General features: G+C 41.4%; 2 protein-coding genes across 7 annotated transcripts in view; one reads left to right on the top strand and one right to left on the bottom strand.

Moving 5' to 3' along the window:
• The window catches only part of ZNF75D (zinc finger protein 75D), a 66,174-nt gene that overhangs the window by 31,401 nt on the left and 12,458 nt on the right, over positions 1–22,315 (top strand). The window contains exon 2 of one of the 6 annotated variants that reach the window (XM_055376044.1): positions 6,305–6,445. The exons of the other annotated variants lie outside the window; for them this stretch is intronic. The gene's annotated coding sequence lies outside the window, so the exon portion shown is untranslated. The remainder of the gene's footprint in view (positions 1–6,304; positions 6,446–22,315) is intronic. 6 annotated transcript variants of the gene reach the window in all.
• ETDC (embryonic testis differentiation homolog C) lies at positions 4,902–5,080 on the bottom strand. The gene is given in 2 exon segments (XM_031006003.1): positions 4,902–4,957; positions 4,960–5,080. Coding segments are annotated over 2 exon segments (177 nt in total).

The raw sequence follows: 22,315 nt of genomic DNA, 5'->3' as shown, positions 1-22,315 counted from the left end.
GAAGCAATACCAATCCTTCTCAAACTATTAAGAGAAGGGAATTCTCCCTAACTCATTCTACAAGGCCAGAATTACCCTGATACCCAAACCAGACAAGGGCATAGTAAAAAAGAAAACTATAAGGTAATATCCCTGATGAGCATAGACACAAATATCCTCAACAAAATACTAGCAAACTGAATTCAACAGCACATCATAAAAGATAATACACCATGATCAAGTGGGAGTTATACCAGGAAATGTAAGGATGGTTTAACATATACAAATCAATAAATGTGATACATCATATGAACAGAATGGAGAACAATAACTATATTATCATCTTGATAGATGCAGAAAAAAACATTTGATAAGACTCAACATCCCTTTACGATAAAAACTCACAACAAACTATGCATGGAGGGAGCATATCTCAAAACAATAAACGCTATATATGACAAAACCACAGGTAAGATCATACTTCATGGGGAAAAGTTGGAAGCCTTTCCTCTAAGAACTGGAACAAGTTAAGGATGCCCATTTTCATGACTCGTATTCAACACAGCACTGGAAGTCCAAGCCAGAGCAATCATGCAAGAGAAAGAAATAAAACACACCCAAATTTGAAAAGAGGAAGCCAAACTGTTCCTCTTTGCAGGTGACATGATCTTATATTTAGAAAAATCAAAAGACTCCACCAATAAACTCTTAGAGCTGATAAACAAATGTGATAAAGTTGCAGGATACAAAATCAACATACGAAAATCAGTACTGTTTCTGTACTCCAATAATGAAATAGCTGAAAAAGAAAGCAAGAAGACAATACCACTTCCATTAGCTACAAAAATATAAAATACCTAGGAATAAATTTAACCAGGGAGATGAAGGATTTCTGCAAGGAAAACTACAAAGCACTACAAAACACTGATGAAGGAAATTGAAGAGGACACAAACAAATGGAAAGACATTCCATGCTCATGGATCAGAAGAATTTGTATTGTTAAAATAACCATATTGCCCAAAGCAATCTACTGATTCAAAACGCTAATGCCATTTTTTTCACAGAAATAGAAAAAATTATCCTAAAATTCATATGGAACAACAACAACAAAAAAAGCCAGAATAGCCAAAGCAAACCTAAACACAAAGAATAAAGCTGGAAGCATCACACTACTGGACTTCAAAATACATTACAAGTCTATGGTAACGAATACAATATAGAATTAGTATAAAAATAGCCACTTAGACCAATGTATAGAGAACTCTGAGATAAATTCATATATTTACAGCCCACTGATTTTCAACAAAGGCACCAACAACATGCACTGAGGAAATGACACCCTCTTTAATAAATGGTGCTGGGAAAGTTGGATATCCATATGTGGAGTAAGGAAATTAGACCCCTACCTCTAACCATATACAAAAATCAACTCAAGATGGATTAAAGACTTAAGACCCAAAACTGTTAAACTAGTAGAAGAAAACACAGGGAAAAATCTTCAGGACATTGGCATAAGTGAAGATTTTATGGCTAAGGCTTCAAAAGCACAGACAACTAAAGCAAAAAGAGACAAAAAGGACTATATCAAACTAAAAATCTGCATAGCAAAGGAAACAATCCATTGAGTGGAGAGATAACCTGCTGAATGGGTAAAAATGTGTGCAAACTATTCATCTGATAAGGGATTAATATTCAGAATATACCAGAAACTCAAACAAGTCAAGAATAATAAAACAAATAATCCCGTTAAAAAGTGGGCAAATGCCATAAATGGACAATTCTCAAAAGAAGACATACAAATGGCCAACAGGTATACGAAAAAAGTACTCAACATCACTAAATATCAGGGAAATGCAAATCAAAACCACGATGAGATACCATCTTACCCCAGTTTGAATGGCTACTATTAAAAAAAAAAAAAAAAACTGTCACAGATGCTGGCAAGGATGTGGAGAAAAGAGAACTCATACACTTTTTTGGGAATGGAAATTAGTACAAACACTATGAAAAACAGTATAAAGATTTCTCAAAAAAACTAAAAATATATCTACTATATGATCTGGCAATCCCACTACTGAGTGTCTATCCAAAGGAAAAGAAATCTGTATGTCAAAGGGATACCTGCACTCGCATGTTTATCACAGCACTATTTACAATAGCAAAGATATGGAATCAATCTAGGTGTCCATCAGTGGATGAGTGGAAAGAGAAAATGTAGTGTATATACACCCATGGAATACTATTTGGCCATAAAAAATTCCGCAATCCATGTTGCAGCAACATGGATGGAATTGGAGGTGATTATGTTAAGTGAAATGAGCCAGGTACAGAAAGGCAATTATTTCATGTTCTCACTCATGTATGATAGCTAAAAACGTTGATCTCATAGAGGGAGAGAATGGAATAATAGATACCAGAGTCTGGGAAGGGTGTGTTGGTAGGAAGTGATAAAGAGAAGTTGGTTAATGGGTACAAACATACAGGTAGATTGAAGGGATAAGTTCTAATGTTTGATAGCAAAGTAAGGCGACTATAGTTAACATCAAATGTACTATGGATTCCAAAATAGCTGGGAGAGAGAACTCGGTATGTTCCCAACAGATAGAAATGATAAATACTTGAAGAGATGGACACCCCAAATACCCTTACTTGATCATTACATAGTCCATGCTTGTAACAAAATATCACATGTATCCCATAAACAGGTACAAAATTATCAATAAAAAAATCAAGCCATGTCCTGAATGGACCTAGGGGACATTTTGCTAAGTGAAATGAGCCAGGCACAGAAAAGGCAAATACTGCATGATCTCCCTTCTATGTGGAGTCTAAAAAGTTGAACCCATAGAAGCAGAGAAGATAATGGTGGCTGCCAGGGCCTGGAACAGTGAGGGGAGATGTTGGTCAAAGAATACAAAATTTCAGTTAGAAAGGAGAAACAAGTTCAACAGATCTGTTGTTAAACATGTTAACTACAGCTAGTAACTAACTGTATTGTATTCTTGAAAACTGATAAAAGAGTAGATTTTAAGTGTTCTCACCATACACAAAAAAATGATAAGCATGTAATGTAATGTAATTAGCTTAATTTAGCCATTTCACAATGTATACACATTTCAAAGCATGATGTTGTACATGACACAATTTTTATTTATCAATGAAAAATGAATTAATTTAAAAGATCGGGCCATTTCCCACTGTGGGTTAGAGTCTACACCCAGCTCTCCTTCCTGACTGCCTTACCGCTGTCAGCTGCTGATTGCACCCTCAGAGTCTCAGCCTTCTTCACCATGCTTTGCTGGCTCACTCCTCAGTTCATTCACTCTTCTCAGCGATTTTGTCTACTGCCATGTGTTACAAGGCCTGAAATTCCATGTGCTGCCTTGGCATAATTGAGCCTCACAGGGCATCAAAGGCCTAGCCACGATTTTCCCTGCTCTCATCAGATATGCTCCCTACCAAGTGGGAAAAGCTCACCCAGCTACATCCCCTATCAGCCAGATCAGCTGCATATCCCCTGGTATTCAACCAAAAAGACTGATTCTCTACCAGCTGGTACAGCCACTGTTTGATCCTGAACTGCAGCAAAATAGTAACCAACAGAGGAGTATCCAGGCAGCTTTCCCACCAAGAGTGCACCCAAGAGGCCCCTCTACCTGGATGTCCTCTAAACCCTTCCCTTCCAACCTACAGTCAGTTGCATCCTCTGAGGAGAGGCTTGTGGTTCTATTTTGGCAATGCTGAACCAGAGCAGGGAAAGCAAAGTTGACAGGGACAGGGAGGAGAGTTAAATGGACATAGAGGAGTTAAATTTTCTATCTAATACAGATCCAGAAGAGACCTGGCTAAGGGGAGAGAGAATAATAGCCCCTTAGATGTAGGTGGGGGAGGGGACACAGGAAGGGGACTTGGGAAATGCTGGACAGGTTGTGAGAGCACAGGGAATTGGGAAGGAGAGGTGGAGGGGACAGAAGGACTGCTTGCAGGCTTATTTTGCAGCTTACATTAAAGGACAAGAGAAATGCTTGGAATTTGTTATGGTTTTAATGGTTCCTTTTATGTTAATTTCATCTTATTCCTAACTTAAGCTTGCCCATATCCACCATGGCTCTGACCTCTTTGCTCTCCCTGTCCCCTCTTCAGCTTTAGCTCTCACTTCTCAGTCACCAATTGTGCACATAGTTCCCATTTCAGGTTTCTTGGAATATCTGACTTGCTCAGGATATTTCTTAGGGACAGAGCTTTTTCAATGGGAACCATCTCATATGTCTTGTTGGACTATTGGGTGGCTTCACTTCAGGAAAATTAATTATCTTTGATTGGCTGTGGCCTGAAGGTTTGTTTGACATGACACAAAAAAGCCACCAGGGCATTCCACTTTCCTGGGGACACTGAATAGAGCAGTTGCCCCTGGAAGGCTCTGTGGACATGACATCTGCAATGATGAAACATGTCCCAAACCCCCGGCCCAGCTGTTGGTCTGCTCTTAAACGATGTCTTTTCATTAGGACAGGCATTAGGTTTTAGAGAGAAACACCAGGGTGGTCTCTTCAAAATGGCTAGGGATTAGAGTCTTTGGTCCTTGAATGCCAAGTACTACATCACTTCGACTTCGCAGTGTTTTTCAGATTGATGGGGGAGATCTGGTGTGCAGCATGATCTCACTCTCTGCTCTGTGTCTGAGCACCCCTGCACTGTGTGTTAGGATGAACAAAAGCCCCTTCCAGTGTAACACAAGTAAGCCCTGTCAGCAAACACACATCCAACCCAAAGGAGTGAAATGACAGACTCTGCTTTAATGGCTCAAACATGGGAGGAGTTTATTGTTCTAATTATAATTAGTGTCTCAAAATTCTGGGCAGGCTTCAGCACATAAGCCACATGACTTTTTGTCCAAGGCCATGTTCACCCTGGAGTTGCTTTATGACAGCATCCACACCCATCTTGACAGGTCAGTGTCACTTCTGTTCCTGCCCATTGTCTATTGATTAAAAAGACCTGCACATTTTTGGTGGGCTTCTTGCATTTGAAGGATTTGCCTGACTTCTTGATGTTCAGTGCAGGCTCACTGGGACTGGCTTTAGGGAGTTCTTTATCCATGAAGCAGCAGCTCCAAACAACCTCAGTAAAACAGCACAACCAAGGAAGCCTGAAAAAGATGATGAATTCCATGTAATCAAGTGGATCTGGGGACCTCTTCCTCACTGCCACACACCCACACACACTTTGGGCCATCATCTGATTTGAAATGCCAACCATATCATTTATTCAATCTGTCTCACACATGGGGCTGTGTAGGAGCCTGATGGGACCCGGGACATTAAGGACACACTGTTGTATCAATCTGATCATCACCTGACACACACAGACCTGTTAGATTGTACTCAAAGTGCTAGCTTATAGCTCAAGTGTCGACGTAATTCTTATATTCGCATTAATTTTAACTCAATTCTGTGTTGCTGTTTTGCAGAGCTGCCTTCTTTTCACCTCTGAGTTTTCCCTGTACTTGGGATAGGGGCTTTCTTCTACTGCATTTTGTGCAGCAAGTTGAGAGAGTAGGTCTCTTTGGTAAATCTATCCATAACAAAATTCATTATTTTACATCTGTATTTCTTCATTCTACAAACTACAGGCTGCTATAATTTGTTTCCTCATTCCAAATCTCTTTATGTGACTTTAGCTTCAAATAGGATTTGCCTTCTTTGAAAATCACTGGTGAAGCAGGTATGGATCTTACTCCAAACCCTTGTGTAAGAAATAAACTGGACATTCTCAGGTGCTACCTAGTTTCTGTTTCTAAGGCCCATCCTTCTGAGTTTCCATCCTGGGAACATAATCTCAGTTATTTAAAGATTGTACTCGCCTCTGATAACTGACCCAGTCTCACCCCAAAAAGTGCTGAGTGGTATTATACTTGAATCTGGCATAATGCCAAGGCTAGGGGTGGATGCCAACTGTGTTCTCTATTTTGACCTCAAGAGAGATTAAAGGATTTGCCCAAGTGATAGAAGGGTGATATTGGAACTGAAAAAAGCCTGTATCTGAAGCCTGTGTTTTTACCCACTGCTCTATAGTTTCTCTGTATCAGTTTGAACAAATGACTCTCCCATACCTTCCCCCCCATTACCAAACAGGGTTGAGGTTTATCAGGTAGATTAGTTAGGTTATGGCACAAAAGGATGCTCTATGATCTTGGTATATCAGAATATTTTACCTGTCAGACCACTCAGGTTTCTTTTGAAGAAAGACCTGGACCAGAGAGTAAACAGTGAGAGGAAACATGACTTCTTTCCTTAGCACACTCTCTTTTTCCCTGAGTCCCAGGGCCTGATTGGTTCAGCACCAAGTGAAGTCACGGTTACTATGATTACTCACGACTGCTCTCAGAACCTAATGCCAACAGTCTGCAAGATTCAAACACTGGCAACCATCACCTGGCTTCCTTCTGGTTCAGAGCAGAATAGGGTAAGTGGAAGTTGCTGGGAGAGGAAGTAGGTATGTATATCTTGTGGCTGGGTGCCATCTACATGTCTCCTTCCTGGATGGGACATTCAGCTATCCTGGCCTCAGAGCTTGTCCCTGGCTTGTGCAAAATCCCTTCATTAAAATTTATCCTTTGTGTAGATTACAGCACCCACTGCATCTTGCCAGGTTCCCTGGGTAGTGATCAGTGACTTTGTCTGCCATGTTCCAATCAGGGAATTAGTCTTAGGTTGAATTTTCCATTTGCTTGTCAATCTCTGCATCCAGTTTTGGTCATGACTCTGCAATTACTCCCTCTATAATACACAGTTCATGTAAATGGAGTGTTTAGTTGCAGAAATTTAACACTGCAGTTAAACACTGCTGTGTCTCGCACAACTGTGTAACCCCCTCCCAAAGCTCAGAGCAGTGGAACTCCACACTTTTATTCTGTGGACCTGGGATGCAGGTGGGCTTTTAATGCCTTGGAAAATCTTATGCTAAAACTAGACCAGTTTGTTGAGACATATGCATATGTCTCAAGCCATATTCCCTTTCAAGTATCTGATCTAGAATAACTACATTGTTACCATTAAAGTGTGACGCAGGTGGGTAGTGTCTATATGCAGGACATGGATTTTCCAGGCTATCAGAGGGATAACGGTGAGGACAGGGCTTTGTGATTTTTATAGTGGGGTTCTCATGAGGAACTAAAATGACTGTTATGAGGAGATGTGGCTTGCCTGCACACTGGCTGCCCACTCAATCTTATGTAAGAACTGAGGAAATTGAGGTTCCTGTAAAGCAACCCAGGTCACACACTCCCTTTCTTGAGTGGCAGGGAAGGAAGGCTCAGTCCTTCAGGTTTTTTCCTAGCCCCCACAGAACCATGTAAAGACCCTGAGGCCGTGTTCAGTGTTCTAAACAATTTGCAGTGGGAAGAGAACTTATTGGTATTCAGTATTTTATTAACAAAGAAAGTGGAAAACTGTCTTTCTCTTAAGGAACTGACATCCTAGAAAACCATGGCAATCACCTAGGAAATAGACCAGGAGAGGTTGATTGATAGATGTTAAATGCATAAAAGCTTTTCTTTTTTTTTTTCTTTTTTTTTTTTTTATTATACTTTAAGTTTTAGGGTACATGTGCACATTGTGCAGGTTAGTTACATATGTATACATGTGCCATGCTGGTGCGCTGCACCCACTAACTCGTCATCTAGCATTATGTATATCTCCCAATGCTATCCCGCCCCCCTCCCCCCACCCCACCACAGTCCCCAGAGTGTGATATTCCGCTTCCTGTGTCCATGTGAACTCATTGTTCAATTCCCACCTATGAGTGAGAATATGTGGTGTTTGGTTTTTTGTTCTTGCGATAGTTTACTGAGAATGATGATTTCCAATTTCATCCACGTCCCTACGAAGGACATGAACTCATCATTTTTTATGGCTGCATAGTATTCCATGGTGTATATGTGCCACATTTTCTTAATCCAGTCTATCATTGTTGGACATTTGGGTTGGTTCCAAGTCTTTGCTATTGTGAATAATGCTGCAATAAACATACATGTGCATGTGTCTTTATAGCAGCATGATTTATAGTCCTTTGGGTATATACCCAGTAATGGGATGGCTGGGTCAAATGGTATTTCTAGTTCTAGATCCCTGAGGAATCGCCACACTGACTTCCACAATGGTTGAACTAGTTTACAGTCCCACCAACAGTGTAAAAGTGTTCCTATTTCTCCACATCCTCTCCAGCACCTGTTGTTTCCTGACTTTTTAATGATTGCCATTCTAACTGGTGTGAGATGGTATCTCATAGTGGTTTTGATTTGCATTTCTCTGATGGCCAGTGATGATGAGCATTTTTCATGTGTTTTTTGGCTGCATAAATGTCTTCTTTTGAGAAGTGTCTGTTCATGTCCTTCGCCCACTTTTTGATGGGGTTGTTTGTTTTTTTCTTGTAAATTTGTTTGAGTTCATTGTAGATTCTGGATATTAGCCCTTTGTCAGATGAGTAGGTTGCGAAAATTTTCTCCCATTTTGTAGGTTGCCTGTTCACTCTGATGGTAGTTTCTTTTGCTGTGCAGAAGCTCTTTAGTTTAATTAGATCCCATTTGTCAATTTTGTCTTTTGTTGCCATTGCTTTTGGTGTTTTGGACGTGAAGTCCTTGCCCATGCCTATGTCCTGAATGGTAATGCCTAGGTTTTCTTCTAGGGTTTTTATGGTTTTAGGTCTAACCTGTAAGTCTTTAATCCATCTTGAATTGATTTTTGTATAAGGTGTAAGGAAGGGATCCAGTTTCAGCTTTCTACATATGGCTAGCCAGTTTTCCCAGCACCATTTATTAAATAGGGAATCCTTTCCCCGTTGCTTGTTTTTCTCAGGTTTGTCAAAGATCAGATAGTTGCAGATGTGCGGCGTTATTTCTGAGGGCTCTGTTCTGTTCCATTGATCTATATCTCTGTTTTGGTACCAGTACCATGCTGTTTTGGTTACTGTAGCCTTGTAGTGTAGTTTGAAGTCAGGTAGTGTGATGCCTCCAGCTTTGTTTTTTGGCTTAGGATTGACTTGGCGATGCGGGCTCTTTTTTGGTTCCATATGAACTTTAAAGTAGTTTTTTCCAATTCTGTGAAGAAAGTCATTGGTAGCTTTATGGGGATGGCATTGAATCTGTAAATGACCTTGGGCAGTATGGCCATTTTCACGATATTGATTCTTCCTACCCATGAGCATGGAATGTTCTTCCATTTGTTTGTATCCTCTTTTATTTCCTTGAGCAGTGGTTTGTAGTTCTCCTTGAAGAGGTCCTTCACATCCCTTGTAAGTTGGATTCCTAGGTATTTTATTCTCTTTGAAGCAATTGTGAATGGGAGTTCACTCATGATTTGGCTCTCTGTTTGTCTGTTGTTGGTGTATAAGAATGCTTGTGATTTTTGTACATTGATTTTATATCCTGAGACTTTGCTGAAGTTGCTTATCAGCTTAAGGAGATTTTGGGCTGAGACAATGGGGTTTTCTAGATATACAATCACGTCATCTGCAAACAGGGACAATTTGACTTCCTCTTTTCCTAATTGAATACCCTTTATTTCCTTCTCCTGCCTAATTGCCCTGGCCAGAACTTCCAACACTATGTTGAATAGGAGTGGTGAGAGAGGGCATCCCTGTCTTGTGCCAGTTTTCAAAGGGAATGCTTCCAGTTTTTGCCCATTCAGTATGATATTGGCTGTGGGTTTGTCATAGATAGCTGTTATTATTTTGAAATACATCCCATCAATACCTAATTTATTGAGAGTTTTTAGCATGAAGGGTTGTTGAATTTTGTCAAAGGCTTTTTCTGCATCTATTGAGATAATCATGTGGTTTTTGTCTTTGGCTCTGTTTATATGCTGGATTACATTTATTAATTTGTGTATATTGAACCAGCCTTGCATCCCAGGGATGAGGCCCACTTGATCATGGTGGATAAGCTTTTTGATATGCTGCTGGATTCGTTTTGCCAGTATTTTATTGAGGATTTTTGCATCAATGTTCATCAAGGATATTGGTCTAAAATTCTCTTTTTTGGTTGTGTCTCTGCCCGGCTTTGGTATCAGAATGATGCTGGCCTCATAAAATGAGTTAGGGAGGATTCCCTCTTTTTCTATTGGTTGGAATAGTTTCAGAAGCAATGGTACCAGTTCCTCCTTGTACCTCTGGTAGAATTCGGCTGTGAATCCATCTGGTCCTGGACTCTTTTTGGTTGGTAAACTATTGATTATTGCCACAATTTCAGCTCCTGTTACTGGTCTATTCAGAGATTCAACTTCTTCCTGGTTTAGTCTTGGGAGAGTGTATGTGTCGAGGAATGTATCCATTTCTTCTAGATTTTCTAGTTTATTTGCGTAGAGGTGTTTGTAGTATCCTCTGATGGTAGTTTGTATTTCTGTGGGATCGGTGGTGATATCCCCTTTATCATTTTTTATTGTGTCTATTTGATTCTTCTCTCTTTTTTTCTTTATTAGTCTTGCTAGCGGTCTATCAATTTTGTTGATCCTTTCAAAAAACCAGCTCCTGGATTCATTAATTTTTTGAAGGGTTTTTTGTGTCTCTATTTCCTTCAGTTCTGCTCTGATTTTAGTTATTTCTTGCCTTCTGCTAGCTTTTGAATGTGTTTGCTCTTGCTTTTCTAGTTCTTTTAATTGTGATGTTAGGGTGTCAATTTTGGATCTTTCCTGCTTTCTCTTGTGGGCATTTAGTGCTATAAATTTCCCTCTACACACTGCTTTGAATGCGTCCCAGAGATTCTGGTATGTTGTGTCTTTGTTCTCGTTGGTTTCAAAGAACATCTTTATTTCTGCCTTCATTTCGTTATGTATCCAGTAGTCATTCAGGAGCAGGTTGTTCAGTTTCCATGTAGTTGAGCGGTTTTGAGTGAGATTCTTAATCCTGAGTTCTAGTTTGATTGCACTGTGGTCTGAGAGATAGTTTGTTATAATTTCTGTTCTTTTACATTTGCTGAGGAGAGCTTTACTTCCAAGTATGTGGTCAATTTTGGAATAGGTGTGGTGTGGTGCTGAAAAAAATGTATATTCTGTTGATTGGGGGTGGAGAGTTCTGTAGATGTCTATTAGGTCCGCTTGGTGCAGAGCTGAGTTCAATTCCTGGGTATCCTTGTTGACTTTCTGTCTCGTTGATCTGTCTAATGTTGACAGTGGGGTGTTAAAGTCTCCCATTATTAATGTGTGGGAGTCTAAGTCTCTTTACAGGTCACTCAGGACTTGCTTTATGAATCTGGGTGCTCCTGTATTGGGTGCATATATATTTAGGATAGTTAGCTCTTCTTGTTGAATTGATCCCTTTACCATTATGTAATGGCCTTCTTTGTCTCTTTTGATCTTTGTTGGTTTAAAGTCTGTTTTATCAGAGACTAGGATTGCAACCCCTGCCTTTTTTTGTTTTCCATTTGCTTGGTAGATCTTCCTCCATCCCTTTATTTTGAGCCTATGTGTGTCTCTGCATGTGAGATGGGTTTCCTGAATACAGCACACTGATGGGTCTTGACTCTTTATCCAATTTGCCAGTCTGTGTCTTTTAATTGGAGCATTTAGTCCATTTACATTTAAAGTTAATATTGTTATGTGTGAATTTGATCCTGTCATTATGATGTTAGCTGGTGATTTTGCTTGTTAGTTGATGCAGTTTCTTCCTAGTCTCGATGGTCTTTACGTTTTGGCATGATTTTGCAGCAGCTGGTACTGGTTGTTCCTTTCCATGTTTAGCGCTTCCTTCAGGAGCTCTTTTAGGGCAGGCCTGGTGGTGACAAAATCTCTGAGCATCTGCTTGTCTGTAAAGTATTTTATTTCTCCTTCACTTATGAAGCTTAGTTTGGCTGGATATGAAATTCTGGGTTGAAAATTCTTTTCTTTAAGAATGTTGAATATTGGCCCCCACTCTCTTCTGGCTTGTAGGGTTTCTGCCGAGAGATCCGCTGTTAGTCTGATGGGCTTCCCTTTGAGGGTAACCCGACCTTTCTCTCTGGCTGCCCTTAACATTTTTTCCTTCATTTCAACTTTGGTGAATCTGACAATTATGTGTCTTGGAGTTGCTCTTCTCGAGGAGTATCTTTGTGGCATTCTCTGTATTTCCTGAATCTGAACGTTGGCCTGCCTTGCTAGATTGGGGAAGTTCTCCTGGATAATATCCTGCAGAGTATTTTCCAACTTGGTTCCATTCTCCCCATCACTTTCAGGTACACCAATCAGACGTAGATTTGGTCTTTTCACATAGTCCCATATTTCTTGGAGGCTTTGCTCATTTCTTTTTATTCTTTTTTCTCTAAACTTCCCTTCTCGCTTCATTTCATTCATTTCATCTTCCATTGCTGATACCCTTTCTTCCAGTTGATCGCATCGGCTCCTGAGACTTCTGCATTCTTCACGTAGTTCTCGAGCCTTGGCTTTCAGCTCCATCAGCTCCTTTAAGCACTTCTCTGTATTGGTTATTCTAGTTATACATTCTTCTAAATTTTTTTCAAAGTTTTCAACTTCTTTGCCTTTGGTTTGAATGTCCTCCCGTAGCTCAGAGTAATTTGATTGTCTGAAGCCTTCTTCTCTCAGCTTGTCAAAGTCATTCTCCATCCAGCTTTGTTCCGTTGCTGGTGAGGAACTGCGTTCCTCTGGAGGAGGAGAGGCGCTCTGCGTTTTAGAGTTTCCAGTTTTTCTGTTCTGTTTTTTCCCCATCTTTGTGGTTTTATCTACTTTTGGTCTTTGATGATGGTGATGTACAGATGGGTTTTTGGTGTGGATGTCCTTTCTGTTTGTTAGTTTTCCTTCTAACAGACAGGACCCTCAGCTGCAGGTCTGTTGGAATACCCTGCCGTGTGAGGTGTCAGTGTGCCCCTGCTGGGGGGTGCCTCCCAGTTAGCCTGCTCGGGGGTCAGGGGTCAGGGACCCACTTGAGGAGGCAGTCTGCCCGTTCTCAGATCTCCAGCTGCGTGCTGGGAGAACCACTGCTCTCTTCAAAGCTGTCAGACAGGGACATTTAAGTCTGCAGAGGTTACTGCTGTCTTTTTGTTTGTCTGTGCCCTGCCCCCAGAGGTGGAGCCTACAGAGGCAGGCAGGCCTCCTTGCGCTGTGGTGGGCTCCACCCAGTTCGAGCTTCCTGGCTGCTTTGTTTACCTAAGCAAGCCTGGGCAATGGCGGGCGCCCCTCCCCCAGCCTCGCTGCCGCCTTGCCGTTTGATCTCAGACTGCTGTGCTAGCAATCAGCGAGATTCCATGGGCGTAGGACCCTCCGAGCCAGGTGTGGGATATAATCTCGGTGCGCCATTTTTTAAGCCGGTCTGAAAAGCACAATATTCGGGTGGGAGTGACCCGATTTTCCAGGTGCGTCCGTCACCCCTTTCTTTGACTCGGAAAGGAAACTCCCTGACCCCTTGCGCTTCCCAAGTGAGGCAATGCCTCGCCCTGCTTCAGCTCGCGTGCGCGCACCCACTGACCCGCGCCCACTGTCTGGCACTCCCTAGTGAGATGAACCCGGTACCTCAGATGGAAATGCAGAAATCACCCATCTTCTGTGTCGCTCACGCTGGGAGCTGTAGACTGGAGCTGTTCCTATTCAGCCATCTTGGCTCCTCCAAAAGCTTTTCATACTAGGCCAGGCACAGTGGCTCACATCTATAATTCCAGCTGGATTATAGCCTCTGGAAGGCTGAGGGGGGTGGATCGCTTGAGCCCAGGAGTTCAAGACCAGTCTGGGTAACATACGGAGACCCCATCTCTAAAATAAAAATAAATGAATACATAAATTAAAAATCTGCATAGTCTTCCTTAAATAGGGAATATCATAGAAATAAAATGTCCTATTTACATTGGTTGCAAATGTTATGAAACACCTAGAAAGATGAGGACAAATACAAGGAAAACACACATGCAACTTTTTATGAGCTTCCAGTTTGAATATTCACATAACATTTTAAAATACTACATTTTTTGAAAAGGAAGATCAATTTTTGCAATGGCATCAATTCTTCTCTAAATAAATCAGTATATCCAGTGCAATCCCAATCATAATTTATAGCACAATTTTGAGTGTATGTGTAAGTGGAAGAACAGATGCAATTATACTGGAAAAAATGCGAAGGATTATGTAAGAGGGGGAGCTTGTCATTCTGGACTCAAAACTTAGTCTGTAGTGTTAGTAAATGAAACAGGAATTGATAGACATGTTCATCGGCCAACAAAGATATTCTAGAAATACATTTATGCATATGTAGGACTCAAAGAAATGATATAGCTGACATTTAAAATCACAAATTGTCACAAAGCTGACTTTTATGATCCCGTGTGTGTGTGTGTGTGTGTGTGCGCGCGCGTGTGTGTGTATGTATCTCTGTTGTCCTGTCTTCCTGAAGCCATCTGTGGATCTGTGGAGTCAAGCAGTCATGGCTCAGGGACACTCTGAAGTCAGTCCCAGCGCATCTGCACGGAGCACCAGGAGGAAGGCAAACAAATACTTAAGACCCAGTCTGGCCTCTAAATCCATGCTGAGCATTCTACTCAGCAGACAGCTTGGGAATCACAGAAATGATGCGAATCTGACAGAGTTGCTGTGGACACAGACGCAAACCATACCAGGGTGGAATTGGCCTTTGTTAAAACACTATGCCATTGACCCATCTCTGTACCACAGGGAGTGTAGAAAATCCAGGAAAATGGTGTGGATCAATAAATCCTTCCCATAATGCGACTGTTACAAATAGAAGCTGTTTTCTCACTGCTTTTGGTTGTATGTGCCTTTTGTTCACATGGTTTCTTAACTTCTCACCTGTCTCTGTGCTACCCGAGACCACAACAGATGAACTCTAGCTACTCCCCTTTGAGAGGGAGTTTACTAACATTGCAGAGTCTGGGGGTGTTGGATTCAAGAGAGGCCCTGTTTAGAGAAGGTGGAAGGACGGCTGAGTGGGCACGTGGAGAAGCCCTGCAGCCCTAAATTTCTAGAGGGAGGTGACTTTAAAAGCCCACTTACAGGTCTTGATTTGTCTCCCTTGAAGTTTGGGGGAGGGATTGGGTAGCTGTTATAATCAAATAAATTTAAAATGAGAGTGGCTTGCAGAGTGGGGAGGGAATTCTCGCAAGAGATATATACTTCTTCAATTGAGAAAAAGAGAGAGGGAGCTAATGAGGTAACCAGAAATGCCTAGGAAAGAAAGAATCGTCTTTTGGCTGTTGGTGCAAGATAACTTTGAGCCTACAATTCTACTTCTAGCCAGACATTCAAGTGTGAGTGTAAATTAGCATACAAGGTGTACAAATGTGGGTTCCCTAAAAATAGACCCTGAGGCACACTTATGAGTAGAAAGTGCCTACATGGGAGGGAGTCCCAGGTAGCACTGGTAGGGGTGTTGTGAGATTTAGAAGGAATGGAGCCAATTAAGTGGCAAGAATAATCTAGCAGGTTACCAGTGTGGGCAATTTGAGCTAATTCCCAGGGGGATCCTATGGGAGACTGTGTCAAACACACACCTGACATTCATCCCAAGGGTAGGATGAAAAGTCTTGAGGGTATTTAGCCACCAAATAACCAACCATACTTCTTAAAGGACTTCCCCCAGCGGTGATATAAATCTCTGTCACCTCCAGTTGGCTTTGGGTCAAGTCCAGCATGCTCTAAGTGTGAGACAAAAAGCCTCCAAGGCAGAGAGTCATGGCAATTGCCATAAGCAGCCTTGTAGATGCAAAGGTGAGACATAGCTCCGCAGGGCCAGAGTCTAAATATGTAAGTCAGTGTCAGAATCTTTTTGGCACTGTCTATTCCTTAAATAAGTCAATACTCACCATTTGTGAAAATCTTCATTGAACTGGAGCTACACTTCCTCTCTATAGGTAGCATGTTTTAAATGTTTTATCAATTATCAATTTTAATTGGAAACTGGTTGTAGGAACTCTGTCCCAGAGAGTTGTGAGATGCACGGTTAGCCGTGGAAGGAACATTTGCATTGTAGACATCAAAATCTTCCCCCTGGGGAAAAGAAAGCAGGATTTTTGTAGTGTGTCCTGCTTGCAGATGTGCCATGCTGGGTGTTGGGCACAGGTCTCTCCCTGGGATTTCATGGAGATCTTTGGCTGCATTTGTCAGAAACTCTATTCTTACCATTCAGGCTACAGGGGCCCAAGTTGCAGTGTCTCACCTCTTGTTGAGAGGTTCCTCAGCACGTGGAATACAAACCTCCTCCTCTCCAGGTCTCCCATAGCAGCTGGAACTTTATTCATGTTCCTATCATTATATTCTCTATGGAATAGGATGAGTTGCTGGTTAGCTTGCTTCCACCCACCTATGCCCATCCAGGCCCACGCTCAGCACACTGTCCCCGTAGTGGGTGCCCCTATCCCCAGGGATTCTTGGAAATGCTGTTCTGGGTGGTGACTCCATTTCAGCACTGACATAGTCACTGGCAGCCAGAGATGGCCTTCTCAAGCTTATGTTGGGAGTCTAGTAATGAATCCTTTTTGTTACAGTTCAGATGGGACTTGCAATGCCCAGCTCCACTGGTGTTGCTTTTTGTTTTTCTTCTATCTCCAGTCTTACAAATCAGCGATTATTGATGAAATGCTGAGAAGCTACAACAACTTCTGGCTGCTCTCTTTGAGCATTATGTTGGGTGACTGGGGCCTCCTGTTTGTTCTGTTTAATGAGCCCAACTGCTTGTCCTCTCGATTAACTTTAAAAGAGTTGAATTAGACCAGGCATAGTGCCTGTTTACAGCAATGCAGGCTATAGGGGCTTAGAAAGAGGCTATACTTAAGTATATTCCTGGGAAACTTCTATACTTGTATATCCCTGAGTCTACACACCTAACTGTTGCTGGTGGGCATCTGGGGACCAACCATTAATCTGCTCCAGCTTCACAGCTGGCTAGCCCATCCCTTGTGGGGAAAAGAGAGATCAGATTGTTACTGTGTCTGTGTAGAAAGAAGTAGACATAGGAGACTCCATTTTGTTCTGTACTAAGAAAAATTCTTCTGCCTTGAGATGTTGTTAATCTGTAACCTTACCCCCAACCCTGTGCTCCCTGAGACATGTGCTGTGTCAACTCAGGGTTAAATGGATTAAGGGCGGTGCAAGATGTGCTTTGTTAAACAAATGCTTGAAGGCAGCATGCTCGTTAAGAGTCATCACCACTCCCTAATCTCAAGTACCCAGGGACACAAAACACTGCGGAAGGCCGCAGGGACCTCTGCCTAGGAAAGCCAGGTATTGTCCAAGGTTTCTCCCCATGTGATAGTCTGAAATATGGCCTCGTGGGAAGGGAAAGACCTGACCATCCCCCAGCCCGACACCCGTAAAGGGTCTGTGCTGAGGAGGATTAGTAAAAGAGGAAGGAACGCCTCTTTGCAGTTGAGACAAGAGGAAGGCATCTGTCTCCTGCCTGTCCCTGGGCAATGGAATGTCTTGGTGTAAAACCCGATTGTATATTCCATCTACTGAGATAGGGGAAAACCGCCTTGGGGCTGGAGGTGGGACATGTGGGCAGCAATACTGCTCTTTAAGGCATTGAGATGTTTATGTGTATACATATCTAAAGCACAGCACTTAATTCTTTACCTTGTTTATGATGCAGAGACCTTTGTTCACGTGTTTACCTGCTGACCTTCTCTCCACTATTATCCTATGACCCTGCCACATCCTCCTCCCCGAGAAACACCCAATAATGATGAATAAATACTAAGGGAACTCAAAGGCCGGTGGGATCCTCCGTGTGCTGAACGCCGGTCCCCTGGGCCCCCTTTGTTCTTTCTCTATACTTTGTCTCTGTGTCTCTTCTTTTCCAAGTCTCTCATTCCACCTAACGAGAAACGCCCACAGGTGTGGAGGGGCAACCCACCCCTTCACTGGCTAGCCCATCCCTGACCTATGCAAAACTTTGCACCACACTATCACATTATACTCCTTCCCTTTTGTGATTTAGATCACGACTGACTAGGGTTACTGTTCAAATAGAGATCACAAGGCTAATTGAATGCACTCTTTGTGGTAATAAGATACCAAATTATAAACAAAGCCTAAGGCCATGCCAGTCAAGGGTTAAGTCCCGCTCTGCTACACTTAAAGAATAAAGTATGTTCTAATTGCCACAAAACTTTTCTTTCTCTCTAGCAGCTAAACAAGCACTGCCCTAGAGATAAGCAATATTGAAACAATTGCAGCTCACTCACTTGCTGACTTACTGACCTCCACTCACCTGTTCCACAAGCCATAACTACAGCTTTTATTGGACAAGAGATGGATTTCAATAACCCTCTCCTGATAAGAGACCACTGAACATGAACTGATTCTGGCCAGTTTAAGGCTGCACACTGAATGCCTTCATATCCTTGCTTCACCTTTGATGTATAGGGCCTAAATATAATGTATTTAAATGTTAAGTCTCTGCCCCAAAGTGAACATGAGATGCATGTAACATATGTGTTTGCTTACCACACATGCACATATCCCCGCTTCATGAATAATAGTCATAGCTCCCAGCCACTCCAGCTCCAGCCACGGGTAAAATGGGCCAAGTTATAGCTTGAGCCATTGCTTCAGAGGGTACAAGCCCCAAGCCTTGGCAGCTTCCACGTGGTGTTGGACCTGTGGGTGTACAGAAGTCAAGAATTGAGGTTTGGGAACCTCCACCTAAATTTCAGAGGATGTATGGAAATACCTGGATATCCAGGCAAAAGTCTAATTCAGGAGCAGAGCCCTCATGGAGAACCTCTGCTAGGGCAGTGCAGAAGGGAAATGTGGGGTTGGAGCCCCCATACAGAGTCCCCGCTGGGGTACTGCCTAGTGGAGCTGTGAGAAGAGGGCCACCATCCTCCAGATTCCAGAAGGGTAGATCCACCAACAGCTTGTACCGTGTGCCTGGAAAACTGCAGGCACTCAAGGCCAGCCATGGGAGACTACCCCTTTCATCAGCATGCCCTGGATGTGAGACATGGAGTTAAAGGAGATTATTTCAGAGCTTTAAGATTTAACAACTACTCCACTGTGTTTGGGTCTTGCATGGGGCCTGTAGTCCCTTTGTTTTGGCCAATTTCTCCCATTAGGAATGGAAGCATTTATCCAACGCCTATGTCCCCATGGTATCTTGGAAGTAATGCATTTTCTTTTGATTTTGTCTTGTCTCAGGTGAGACTTTGGACTTGGACTTTTGAGTTAATGCCGGAATGAATTAAGACTTTGGGGGATTATTGGGAAGGCATGATTGTGTTTTGAAATGTGAGGACATGAGATTTTGGAGGGGCCAGGAGTGGAATGATATGGTTTGGCTCTGTGTTCCCACCCAAATCTCATCCTGAATTGTATTCCCCACATGTCGAGGGAGGGACCTGTAATCCCCATATGTTGAGTGAGGGAAGCGATTGGATCATGGAGATGGTTTCCCCCATGCTGTTCTCGTGATAGTGAGTGAGTTCTTATGACATCTGACAGTTTTATAAATGGCAGTTTTTCCTGCTTTCTCACTTCTCTCTTGCCACCTTGTGAATAAGGTGCCTGCTTCCCCTTCACATTCTGTCATGATGGTAAGTTTCCTGAGGCCTCCCCAGCCATGTGGAATTGTGAGTCAATTAAACTTCTTTCCTTTATAAATTACCCAGTCTCAGGTATTTCTTTATTGCAGTGTGAAAACGGACTAATACGCCTGTTGAATATTTATGCTTGGCCAACCAAGCATGCATATGGTTCAGCATAAAGCCCTGCCTCATCCTTCCCTCCCTCAAAGCGCTTGCTTTTTGTTTGCAGCCAGAGGCTGCACTTCTCTCCTGCAGGTTGTCATCCCCTACTTAAGAAATAAAGTTCTCCTTTCTAAATGGATAAATTGTGTGATTTTTTTTTTTTTTTGAGATGGAGTCTCACTCTGTCGCCCAGGCTGGAGTGCAGTGGTGCAATCTCGGCTCACTGCAACCTCCGCCTCCTGGGTTCAAGTGATTCTCCTGCCTCAGCCTCCCGAGTAGCTGGGACTACAGGCATGTGCCACCACACCCAGCTAATTTTTTGTATTTTTAGTAGAGATGGGGTTTCACCACGTTAGCCAGGATGATCTCAATCTCCTGACCTCATGATCCACCAGCCTCAGCCTCCCAAAGTGCTAGGATTACAGGCATGAGCCACCGCACGCAGCCAAATTGTGTGATTTTTAAGTTGACACAATGAAGGTCCACTTCTGACTTTCCCCTTTTGCATAGGGTCCATTTGGCCCTGAGCTGTCAATTTCCAAGTATGAATGCTACCTACTTTGTCCCATCACTTTATGCCTGGAAAAAAGTGCAGGGGCAAGGACAAGGGGAAGCTTTATAACATTCAGTTCATTTCCTTCTTCTGCTTCTTTGTATAAGAAAGGGCCAACTTTTGATCATTTTTTATTCAGCTGTGACATTCTGCTGCATAAAGAAGATTGAACACCGAATACCACATTAATATGGTATTCCTAGATGACTTATTTGCAGAAACTGACCTGTTTATCCTAAAATTCTTATGGAAATTCAAGGGACCCAGAGTCTAAAACAATTTTGAAAAAGGAGAACAAAGATGTAAGATTCATATTTTGTAATTTCAAAACTTACTACAAAGCAACAGTAATCTAGACAGTGTGGTATTTGCATAAGACTAGACATTTAGATCAATAGAATAGAATTGAAAGTTCAGAAACAAAGCCATACACCTTGAGTTAACTGATTTTCACCAAGGGTGCCAAAACAATTTAATAGGGAAAGAATAGTCTTTCAACAAATTATGCTAGGTCAACTGAATATCCATATGCAAAAAAAAAGAAGTTGTACCTCTATCTTAGATCATACACAAAAATTAACTCAAAATGGATGAAAGATCTAAATAAATTAGGGGCTAACACTATAAAACGTCTAAAAGAAAACACAGGTGTAAATGTTGTGCCCTTGGATTAGGTGGCTGGTTTTTCAGATGTGACATAAGAAACTAAAGAAAAAATAGATAAACTGGCCATTACAAAATTAAAATCTTTGTGCAGCAGAGGACACCATCAAGAATGTTGAAAGTTAATCCACAGAATGGAAGAAAAATGTGCAAATTATATGTCTGGCTTGTGTCTAGAATATATAAACAATGATTACAACTCAATAATAAAAGACAAATAACAGTTAAAAATGAGCAAAGGATCTGAAAAAAGTTTCTCCAAAGAAAATATACAAATGCCTAATAAGCACATGAAAATATGCTCAATATCATTAATTATAAGGGAAATGCAAATCAAAGCACAATGAGATGTCACGATACACTCACTAAGATGGATATAATTTTAAAAGGCATGTAATAACAAGTGTTAGCAAGAATGTAGAGAAATTAGAACCCTCACACAGTACTGGGGGGAATGTAAAATGGTGTAGTCCCTTTGGAAAATAGTCTGGCAGCTCCTCAAATGTTTAAACATAAAGTTAACATATGATCTAGCAATTACACCACTACAAATGTATGTAAAATAAATAAAAATATATGTCCACACAAAATTTGTCCACAAATGTTCATAGCAGCATTATACATAATGGTCAAAAATTGAAAAAATTCAAATACCAATTAACTGATGAATGGATAAACAAAATGTCATATATCCACACAATGGTATATTATTCAGCAGTAAAAAAGAATGAAGTAATGACACATGTTACAATATGGATGAAGCTTGAAACCATTATGCTTAAGGAAAAAAGGGAGACACAAAAGATCACATATCATATGATTCCATTTATATGAAATATCCAGGACAGGGAAATGTATAGAGAAAAAAAAGTGGATCAGTGGTTGCCTAGGGTTGGTGCTGATTGGGAGGTGGGGGATGACAGGAAATGAGAAGTTAAAGCTGCATGGTTCAATTTTTTTTGCGGGGTGAGGTAAATATTCTATAATTGATTGCCACATTGGTTACACAACTCTTTGAGTATATTTTAAAAACACTGATATTTAGAATACTTTAAATGAATGAATTATGTGATTTGTGAATTATATCATAATTTAGCTGTTTAAAAAATTCTAATTACTAGAACCAGAAATCAAAGTCATGTTTAACAACTCACTATTATGAGGCCTTGATTTTGAAAGCTACCAATTTTAGAATTGAATCTACTCTGAAACTGTTCAGAGTAGATTCTACTTGTTTGATTACTACTTGTTGCATCTCCTTCGGCATGAAATGAAACCTTTAAAATTCAGTTGTAAAATAAAAAAAAAATCAGTGAGGTTGTCCAACCTCTGTCTCACAGCACATCATTTAAATTTAGCCATCTGTTGTTGTTCTTCATCAGTCTCTCCTCTTTTTTTGAACAACTTCCTTTGTAATCACAAATTTGAGAGGGGGAAGGTAACCCTT

This window comes from Gorilla gorilla, chromosome X (assembly GCF_029281585.2).
Source record: "Gorilla gorilla gorilla isolate KB3781 chromosome X, NHGRI_mGorGor1-v2.1_pri, whole genome shotgun sequence".
Lineage (NCBI taxonomy): Eukaryota > Metazoa > Chordata > Mammalia > Primates > Hominidae > Gorilla > Gorilla gorilla.
This window is presented reverse-complemented; position numbering and strand designations above follow the sequence as displayed.